At 39.8% G+C, this 11,522-nt stretch overlaps 1 protein-coding gene across 1 annotated transcript in view; it reads right to left on the reverse strand.

The window, feature by feature from the left end:
- CRTAM (cytotoxic and regulatory T cell molecule) overlaps positions 1-9,614 on the reverse strand; it is a 38,321-nt gene extending 28,707 nt beyond the window's left edge. The window contains exon 1 of the mRNA XM_023742973.1: positions 9,553-9,614. Coding sequence (XP_023598741.1) covers positions 9,553-9,601 — 49 coding nt within the window. The 5' untranslated portion in view covers positions 9,602-9,614. The remainder of the gene's footprint in view (positions 1-9,552) is intronic.
- Between the last annotated feature and the right edge of the window lie 1,908 nt (positions 9,615-11,522).

Here is an 11,522-nt window from a genome sequence, read left to right on the forward strand (position 1 = left end):
CCAGCTACCATCATTGACTGCTCTGACAGTGAACACAACTGAGATTCCCAGATGGAGTAGGAGAAGGGTGGGGTGCAGAAGTCAAATTCTAGTAAAAAGACCAGACTTAATGGTCTGACTGAGACTGGAGGAACCCCAGAAAGCATGGCCTCTGCATTCTCTCTGTCAGCCCAGATCTAAACAATTTCTGAGGCCAACTCTTCAGACAGAGATTGGACTGGACTGTGGGACATAAAATGATACTCGTGAGGAGTGTACCGTGTACCTCTTAGCTCAAGTAGATACAAGAGACTAAACTGGCAGCTTCTGTCTGGAGGTGAGATGGGAAGGCGGAGAGAGTTAGGAGTGGTTGAATGAACATGGGGAATCAGGGGTGGAAAGGAGGAGTGTGCTGTCACAGTATGGGGAGAGCAGTTGGAGTCACATAACAATGTATGTGTATATTTTTGTATGGGAAAAAATAAGAAAATTTAAAAAAAAATTCAGATGCCCAGGTTGCACCCATTACTAGTTAAATCAAAATCCCTGGTGTTAGGACCCAGGCAACAGTTCTCCTGACCCCCAGGTCCGAGAGCTCAGAACATTTTCTTTCCCAAAAGCCAGTTGTGGTGCAGTGAGTAATTAGCATTCTAGAGCCCCACTGATGCTCTTCAGGTGCTCAGGGACATCAGTCTGCTTCTATGAGAATCACATGGGTCAAGAGGATATGCATCAATCTAATTTTCAAAGACTTCCAGAGAAAGCCTCGCTACCATCCAACTGCATCCAATGCCTTGCATCCTTAGCTTGACTGACTATCCCCTCAGCAGGGATCTCCTAAATTTACCAAGCAAAAAGGTGTGCCAAGACCCAGATTTCGAACTAGTCTACACCTTAAGATAGGTCATGGGGTTGGGGTGGGCATGGAGTTAAAGAGTAGTCAAATTTGTTTTTCTATAACTTTATGTTTTAATCTTTCCATCCTCTGAAGATATACAGACTAAGCCTCCTGCCTCTTCCATATGATGGTAAAATAAAGAAGATATACCTTTAGCTCCATCATTGTTTATTCATCCTTCCCCAATTACAACACCTGTCAATAATGTCCCTTTTAAAATATGACTCACTGTCTGCAACAGGTAACTCAGATGTCATCTGAGCTGGTCAGAGCATAAGGAAACATCCACCTGCCTCAACCTGGACCCTGGAGTTGCTTTTTTCCTGTTAAGCCCAGTGTCTCACTTTGAGTTGTAACATCTCAGTAGGCTCGTGTTGAGATGGTGGTCACCCAAACCCCCCAAATTCCTTTTAGAGAACTTGTGGGCAAATCATGTTTCCTCATCCCATGTTTATAAATTTCATTTTGGAACCAGTGTTCAGAGTTCACATTCTCCCCAGATCAGTATTATTTGGTTCGTTTGGATCAAGCTTTCAAGCTTTCAGAAGACATTTTGGTTGTTGATTGTCTTATTTGTCTCTAGTCCCCCAGGCTTGGTGTCATCTGAACTTGTTGCAGAGAGTATTGCATTCGTATCTTTACCGCTATCATGGGAGGCGGTATGATGGAATGGTTAAAACACACCCTCCAGCCAAACTGCCTGGCTCTTCTACTACTAATAACATCAACTTGGGCAATTTGTGTGTCTCTGTTTTTTCATCATAAAAACATGAAAAATAGTAATACTCATTTCATAGAATTGTTGTGATGATTGAATAGCACATAAAGTACCGAGTATAGGACTTAATGCATAGTAAGCAGGATTAACTACTATTACTTGGTAAGTATAGCAGCGAAATAACAACAGTGCCTAATAATTGTTTGAAGGGCTGAACTGATTCTTGCTTTAAAAAGAAAAATTGAGAGGGTCAATGTCAAAAGACAAAGCCTTGCACTTCTACTAGATGTCGCCATCCCAAACGTTACAGGAGTATTTATGATTTAACATTCTAAGTTACAACTAGACATTAATAGACGAAGCAATTACAGTCACAATAAACTTGTTGTAATTGGAACAGCTCAGAAGAATTAGTGAGGTTGAGAATAATTAAGGGATAATGAGTGCTTTTTATCTTGAACCTCAGGTGCCAAGGGTTGAGTTAATCACATACTCGGTTTATGGCACACTATCATTATTTAGGAGCCCTGGTGGCACAGTGATTAAGAGCTACAGCTGCTAACCAAAAGGCCAGCAGTTCAAATCTACCTGCTACTCCTTGGAAACCCTATGGGGCAGTTCTGCTCTGTCCTATAGGGTCGCTATGAGTTGGAATCAACTCGACAGCAATGGATATCATTATTTAATAGAAAGATGTGTTAGCAATCATGTGATGAATTATAAAATTCACTTCAATTGCTCTCCTCTGTTTATCAGATAAGTTGTTTGCTATTGAAACATTAACTTAATTGCATACTTGTATATCAATGTTGCTTTGAAAACGTACTGCTCAAAAAACGAACCTACCCTTGCCACCAAATCTAATCTATCTGCTTTTAGACCCCACATACTCTGCCTTACTTCCAGCACTGTGGATGGATTGGCCATATTCCTATTTAAGGCCAATTTCTCCACTGGGGGACTGGACTCAATCCCACTTTGTTTAAACTCAAGGATTTCCCTCCTGTGTTGCCCAGTATCTCTTCTGTATCTTAATTTTTCTTTTTGGCTTTTAACTGTATTGTTCTCAACAGCATACAACTACACTATTATTTCTCCCACATGAAACACGAAAACAACCTGAAGACCTACTCTCCTCCAGCTACTGCCCTATTTCCCTCTTTTATTGCAAAATTCTTCTAAAGATTTATCTGTGCTTGTTTATTCCTCTCTTCCTCCTGATCAGGCTTTCAACCTCACTACTCCACTGAAGGAGCCCTGGTGGTGCAGTGGTTAAGAGCTATGGCTGCTAACCAAAATTTCAACAGTTCAAAACCCCATGGAGCAGTTCTACTCTGTCCTACAGGGTTGCTATGAATTGGAATCAACTCTACAGCAACAGGTAAGGTTTTACTCCACTGAAACTGCTCTTTGTCAAAGTCACCAAAGACCTTCACATTGCCAAAACCAATGGTCCATTCTCAGTCCTTATCTTATTTAACCTATTAGGTACTTTTGCCACAACTGATCACTTCCTGCTTCTTCAAACAGTGTCTTTGCATGGTTTCCTAGATATCACTCTTTTTATTATCCTCCTAACTCAGTGGTTGCTGCTGCTTCTTAGCTTCCATTCCTAGATTTTCCTCATCTACCTGTTCTCTATACAGTGGAGTTCAGACATTGGCTCCCTTCTCTTATCTGTCTACACTCACTCCCTAGATGATCTCATCTTGTCCCATTACTTTGCTGATGATCCTGGCTAATATTTCTGGCTCTGAACTCTGGACTCATTTGTTTAACCATCTATTCAATATCTCCACTGATACATCTAATAAGTATTTCAAATCTAACAAGTACAAAGCAAACTCTTTATTTTCTCTCCCAAACCTGTTATTCTTCTAAACTTCACCACCAGTAAATAGCAAACGTAGCCACTCAGGCTGAAAACCAATAACCCAGTAAAGAAGTTATTGTTACTTCCATTTTACAGATGAGGAAACCAAGGCTTAAAGGTTAAGCAGCTTCTAAGCCATGATGTGAATCTTGAACTGCCTGACTTCTATTGCATAATGATGATTCTTTCTTTACTCTCATTTCTTGTGCATTGTCTTGCTTCCCACAAACAGACTGAAGTTTTTAGAGGGCAATGACTATGTTTTAAGTTTCTCTAAAATTCATTCCTTATAGAAACTTCACAGTGTGAGCCGGAAGAGTATTGGTTTAATGCTCATTCTTAGGGTGGAATATAAAGCAGGCAGTGGACAGATATCCTTGCTCTCCTATTGTTAATAAGAATGCTGAGATACAAGGGGGAAATTGCTTAAAGAAAGTTATACATTGAATTAATGATAGAATAAAGACTAACATCTTTCAGTCCTAGTGTACGTTAAGAAACATGCCCTAATTTCACCTTTCAGGGCCAGAAGTTGACGCTTAGAGGTTTTTCCAATGTTCATACTCATTGCTGTCGAGTCAATTCTGACTCATAGAGACTCTATAGAACAGAGTAGAAATACTTATTAGATGAATCAGTGAAGATATTGGATAGATGGTTAAATAAATGAGTCTAGAGTTCAGAACCCCATAGGGTTTCCAAGGTTGTAAACTTTACGGAAGCAGACTGCCACATCTTTCTCTCACGGAGCAGGTGGTGGGTTTGAACTGCCAACCTTTCTGTTAGCAGCCAGGGGCTTAACCACTTCACCACAAGGGCTCCTTCCAATGTTTATACCTTTAGTAAAATGATTGTCTAGACATGAAGCCACAGTTGGGAAGATGGGAATGGTGAGATTTATCTGCAGCCTGCTTAGGAATAAATGTCTCCCATTTTAAAGATGTATTATTTGTCTTTTTCTCAGGATATATGTTTACGAATTGAATAATGTCACTTAACTGTTACAACATCTTAAAACTTGTGACAAAATGTGGGATGGCTTCTTAGCATAGGCTAAAGAGTTGTATTTCTTAAGATTAGTGTTCGCTCTTGCTGTTGAGAATACAGTATCAAGCTTCTGACCAGACAAAGTGCAACTATAGGTGTGTGAGTTTCAGGTGGAAAGGGTCATGTTTGAGGCACAGAATATTAGTTGTTTCCTTCACTCTTTGCTCCATGTATGGCTTTTGGTTTCACAGGCCTATTTATCTTGCAGTATTTTCACATAGCCCCATGTTTGATTTAGAGACAGGAAATTATCATAGAAAGGAAGAATAGCCCCAGTGAGAAACCACAGACACCTTTTGCTGAGGCTTTGCTTCAGCTGTAGTGTTTAAAAAATGTTGAACATGTCTAGGTCACATTAAAGGGTGGAAGAAAAGGACAACTGTGCCTAAGTTTTGATGGGACATCTAAGGCAAAGTTCCCCATGATCTTCTCATTGCCGTTGGGAACTATGCTGGAACTCATCCTTTACCTTTCTTTTCCATAAGTTTGGAGTCAAACTTTCACCTTCTTTGTCAGAGGGAAGGGGTGGGGATATCTTCTTGGCTCACCACTTCCTCCCGTTTAGGCTCTAAATATATCTATATCCTCATTCACCCTTAGCCTTTCTGTGTAGACCTGGAGGACCCTGTGCCTCTTTCCTAGTTCTCCCTGTATGGGCTTCAGAGTTCTAATCAGCAAATTAGCTGTCCATGGCTCTACAAGTGCTGGTCATACAGAGCTTGACACGAATGACTGTGGTTTTTCTCCCATGAGGAAAACACTTACTACTGGAAGTCGTGTTTACTGCGTGGATTATTGACTTCTGGGCTTGGTCATTATCTCCATAACTGGATTCATTCATCCGTACATGGCCATATGTTACAAGATTGCCAGCTGAGCCAGGGCTGTATATGAAATTGGAACCTGCGACCTTCACCATCATCTGTACCTCAATCCCCTGAACTAATTGTCCCGTCAGTGGAATGGCTTCATGCCAAAGCACATATGACTGACCCTCAAGCGAAAGGGCAAACCACAGCCACAGCCACCTACCAAATCACAAACAGATTAAAAACAAGTGCAGTTCTTTGGTGTTTCTGAGATTTTGGGAGTTGCAGTGTATGATCTACAGTTTAACTAGAGGTCATCATGGTAGACAGAAGAAAAAATAATGTATTCTTTCTTTTGCTTGCCTCAATAGCCCCATTATACTATGTAATAAATTTTAAAACTCCAGAGCATGATGGAAAAATTTGGAAGTGAATAATAGTGATGGTTGGACAAAGTGATAAACATAATTAATGTCACTGAATTGTATATGTTGAAATGGAAAATGTTTTGGTGTATATATATTTACCACAATAAAAATAAAAAAAACCCAAAAACTAAAACAAAACAAACAAAAACTCCAGAACAGAGCACACCTGTCCTGCAGTGACCCCAAACTTGATGTGTCCTATCGGAACTCATTATCTCCCTTGTGCCCTATGCCCCACGAACACCTAACACAGATATACCACCTGCTCCATTCAAATATTTCCTCATGTTAATTAATGTCATCACCAGCCCCTGCTTACCAGAGGCACCATAGCCTCCTCTCCAAAACATCTCTTTAATCACTTTTATTCCTTTTTTTTTTTTCACTGCCTTAGTCAAGGGCCCCATCTTTTCTTTCTGCACTATTACAATAGCTCCCATCTAGTTCCTCCTCCATCTAATTTATCATGGTCACTACTTCTAGAATTACATTTTAAAAACATAAATTTGACCATGTCCCTCCCTTGATTAAAATATTTGCTGTGGCTCCCACTTCCTTAGGAATCAGGCTACAATTCTGGATGACTTGACTCCCATGTATCCTTCCAGTGTCATCTGCTAGCACCCTCTTCCAGATACTCCACGTAGGTGTCTACTTGCTGTTTCGCAAAAGTTCCCAGCTCAAGAAGACACGTGGCCTTCGTCCATGCTGTTCTCTTGGCGTTCTAATGCCTTTGTTATCATCCTTCAAGACTCATCTCAAGTCATATCACTTTGGTCAAGCCTTTCCAACCAGTCTTTGGTCTCCCTCTTCCTCACAATAACTTACTCTTTCCTGTAGATTCCCAAAGGCTTTCAATATACTTCCATTATGGCACTTAGCACATTAATTTCTAATTATTTGGTTATTATCATGTCTCTGGATAGATTGTAAATTCCTCATGGGTAAGTTTGCTATTCATTCGTTTCATATTCCCAGGGACTAGCACAGAGTAAGATTTTAAGTATTGGTTGAATTAAGGGATAAAAATAAGTGAATGCGTATATTCAGGAATAAATATTTTTAATAAGATGCTAACTCTGTCATGTACTTGTTATACTGAATAATAAAGACTAGCGCTAAGATGAAACCAGAGAGACACAATGAGTTAATTCTCAAGCCAGAGCCCTGTTTACATAACTATTAGGAGGTATTAAGCAAAAATGTGCTTCCATTCACGTCATTACAAAAAGGCATTGTTATTATTTTTAGATAAAACCAATAAAGAAATCTTCAAGTGTGAAAATGAATCAGATTTATGAAAATCAGATTATTTCCAGTATAGCTTTAAAAAAGCAATCTCATTTAAAACAACAAGTGACTCTTTTCTGGTCAAAAGGAGTACAAACAGGTCCCTACTCAATTTTCAATTGTTCTTTAGTGGTGTCTGGATCCTACCCTCCATTAAATAACCAAACTAAAGGGTTAAAAATTCGGTGGATTTGACATTTTCATTGTCCATAAGGTAGGTAAATGGGACGAATTTTGGAAAATTGTCCATTCTTATTTTACTTTTTTTACCCATCCTAAGGGCTATTAATTCCAGTAGTAACCTTGAAAAGAGGGCAGGCTACAAGATTGTGGGACTTTTAAAAACATCTATAAATGCTTAGCAGCCACAGAAGTTGCACTGCAGAAGAAGAGATAGCAATCTTCCCATTATTCAATTTGCTAAAAGTAGGTGACAATTTATAGCTTTGCTAACATTGGTGATTTGCTAAATGCTGCCTTTCTGCTGAGAAGAAAGTAACATGGGCAGCTCCTTCCCCATCTGGGACTCTGATGGGTCTGAACAGGACTAGGGCGGGGTGGGCAATCAGTGCTTAAAAGCTGTGGAGCCAAACTGGATGCATTCTCTGACGCCCTTTGGATGAGTTTTCAAGCTGGAAATTTTCAATAATGAATCTTCCTAATTGTGTAAATCAGTGGCTTTCAAACTTCTGATCCACATTAACCCCTACCCACTGCCGTCTAGTCGATTCCGACTCATAGCGACCCTATAGGACGGAGTAGAACTGCCCCATCGGGTTTCCAAGGAGCAGCTGGTAGATTTCAACTGCTGACCTTTTGGTTCGCAGCCATCCTCTTAACTGTTACACCAACAGGGCTCCGATCCACATTAAGAAACACATTTTCTGTCATAATCCAGCACACACACACATTAACTAAAAGTTGCGTGAGATAATACTTTTACTATGTGTTCTGCAGACTGATATTTATGATGCCATTTACTAGATGGGAAAACTAACTACTTTTAACCTCAATTTTCTCATCTGTGAATTGGGGATATTAATATCTACCACAGTATTTTTGCTAGAATTAAATGTAATTAGCATAAAGTACTCAGCAGTATGCATGGCACAATAAATATATGTTTCCTCTCTTTATAAATAGTATGTGAATAATCTATATCTAAACACTTGTCTTAGGTTTACCATATGTCATAATTTTTGCTGTTTTTATGAGGCAGTGATTAAAATCCTGAAAAAGTTAAGGTCAGTTAAGGGCTTCTAAACTTTGGAATAATTGAAAGCATTCTAATTTCAGCTGTCTAAATGTACTCTTTCTGAATGTATTAGCTGTTCTTTAAGCCCCTTATTGAGGAAAACTAATATTACTCATTACAAAAATTGAATCCTTGTTAATTGCTTCACTGAACAGAGACCAAAGAAGACACTAACTGAAGTGTATAAAATAGGAAATTGAAGTACTATGTAAAATAGGATATTCACTTTTTAAAAATAGTGTCCTTCAGATGTAGTTCTATGGTGAATGAAGATTTAGAAGGATAGGTGCATTATGTGAAACAGAACTACAGATTCAGTATTTCAAAATCAACCAACCACCTGCCTACCCAAGCACCCACCCACCAACCAACCACAAAAGCAATGGATTTATGAGTGATTTCCTTCAAATGAATCTTTACAATTTGCGATAAGAGACTCAGTGGGGAATTAGAAGAGGATGGGAGGAACCATTTCCTCTACCCCCCAACTCTTCTCCCACCCCTCAACTCCCATCCCATTACTTTCAGGTAAGACTGATTAATTTGAGCTGTGCTAAAAAGATAACTGAATTTTTTAAATTTTCATAATGCTACATTAGAATCATGAAAACAAATAAATTTGAAAGGTATAATAAAAGTATAAAGTATAACCAATGCTTTAAAAGTAAGCAGAAAGTTTTCATTGGGCTCAAAATTATCTCTGAACTGATTAGTAGTTGCATAGCACTGTAACATTTTCAAAGGGATTTATATACCCTACTAAATTTGATCCTTATCCAAATCCAGTGAGTTTAGTAGGTCAAACATTATTTATTATCTTCATTTCAAGATGTGGAAACTGAGTTTCAGGGAAATTAAATTATTTGGCTAAGACATACAGCTAGGAAGTGTTTTTCAGTCCAAAACCCATGCGTCTTCAACTGACATCCCCTAAAAAATGAAGAAGCTTAATAAACATGTTCCATTTTGTGTAACATAGATCACAGAGACACAAACTACAATGATCTTTTCTATACCCTTTAGCAGCTGAACAGAAAATTAAATAAATACAGTAACATCCCTCAGATGTGTGATTTTGGTGTGGCTTGCAAAGTATTATTAGCAAATGGATCTGGGTTGTCTTCCATAAGATGTTCCTCATCAGTGAAGTCGACTGACTGATAGGTCGATTTGGTAAAGCATTAGTTGGGCTAGAAAAAAAAAAAACAAAACAAGCAAGCAAACAAACAAGAAAACATTAGTTCTAAATTCTTACCTTGTAAGTGGAACCAAGCCAGCAAGCTGAAAACTGCCCACCAAGTCATACTGCGCTGTACTGCTGTGACACGTTGTCAACTTCCTCTAGATTCTGAAATAAATGGAGCAGAGTGGTTTCTTTTGAAGGGGGAGAGGCGGTAGCTCTGTGATGTCATCGGTATCAACTCCCCCACCTTCTCTGGGAGCCCCCTTCTAAGTTAGCTGCCCCCAAACACCTCCAGTTGGAACATCTAGGGGACCACATGTGTCATCTCGATTGTAAAGAGGTGTGAGTGATGTGTCAGTGGCAAAATCATTCTACACATGTGGGTAGAACTGGTAAAGTCCACTAGTTGTGAGGCTTTTTTGGGAAGAAGGCGTAGGAGATACATTAAAATGCCCCCATGGGGTGACGTTTACCTTATTTTTACCTTTCTAGTTTATTAATTACAATTACTAGATAATTTTTACTCAACTCTTGTGAATATTTTATATTTATGACTCTGGCAGCAATTTTTCATGGTTACCAGGGAAAGAATTCATTCATTCACTTATCTACACATTTAAAAAATCCATCTATCCATCCATACATTCATCCATCCATCTGTCAACCTATCTAGGGATCTGGTATGAACTGTTCTACAATATGATTAGATATGAAAGGTAAATTCTTTGTTTTCTAGGAGATTTTCTGAGTTGGAAATAATCCAACCAGTGGGTCCTAGTTGGGGAGACAATATGCAAATTAACAATTATGATATTTAATTCGCATTAGGAAGAGGATGCCAATTGCTAATAATGATACCTCCATGAATATCAGAGCCTGAACACACAAGACGCTCCCAGAGCATTAGCACATGCAAAGTAGCTTTTATTACTTACAAAAAGAAGCACATAGCACACCACAACAGGCTTCTGGGTGGAGATGACAACTCTTGTACGCGTACTCCACTTTGTAGCGTAGGCGAGGGTCTCAAACGGCCTTCTTTAAGCTGATCCTTCCAGCTAGGTAGGCTAGTTAGTTGGACTGGAAAACCCTGCTACGCTTGCTCCCACCTGGTTCTGTAGGCGAGGGACTCCCAAGTTCCTCCCCTAGTCATTTTATCTTCCAAAGTTACATGACTTGCTACATGGAGTGTAATGTAGATTTTCGTGCCTGACCACACAAGGAAGGGGAATGGTCAGACATCTTGGGCCAGCCCGGAATGTATCTCTTTAACTTTTCTGAGAAACAGCAGGCCAGGGCAGAGTGTGGGGAGGTGAGGGTAGCAGGTTGTTTGTTCTGAGGACTAAACCTGCTAGCAGGGGAGGAATGGGGAATACATGGCCACTGGGCTTGTCCAAAAGACTGCCTCCTCACAGTCTCACGGTGACCCTGTGTGTGTCAGAGTAGAACTGTGCTCCATAGGATTTTCTTTTTTTACTGTTGTAGTTTAAATGAAGTTTAAATTTCAAGTTAGTCTCCCATACAAAAATTTATGCATACATTTTTATGTGACCCTAATTGCTCTCCCCATACTGTGACAGCACACTCCTCCTTTCCACCCGATTCCCCAAGTCTATTCAACCAGCTCCTAACCCTCTATGCCTTTCCATCTCACCTCTAGAGAGAAGCTGCAGGTTTAGTCTCTTGTATCTAATTGAGCTAAGAGGTACACTCCTCATGAGTATCACTTTATGTCCCACAGTCCAGTCCAATCCCTGTCTGAAGTGTTGGCCTCACAAATTGTTTAGTTCTGGGCTGATAGAGAATCCGGGGGCCATGCTTTCTGGGGATCCTCCAGTCTCTGTCAGACCATTAAGTCTGGTCTTCTTACTAGAATTTGAGCTCTCCACCTCACCTTTCTCCTGCTCCATCAGGGACTCTCTATTGTGTTCCCTGTAGGGGCGGTCATTGGTGGTAGCTGGGCACCATCTAGTTCTTCTGGTCTCAGGCTGATGAAGTCTCTGGTTTATGTGGCCCTTTCTGTCTCTTGGGCTAATACTTTC

Source organism: Trichechus manatus, unplaced genomic scaffold (assembly GCF_000243295.1).
Source record: "Trichechus manatus latirostris isolate Lorelei unplaced genomic scaffold, TriManLat1.0 scaffold00227, whole genome shotgun sequence".
Lineage (NCBI taxonomy): Eukaryota > Metazoa > Chordata > Mammalia > Sirenia > Trichechidae > Trichechus > Trichechus manatus.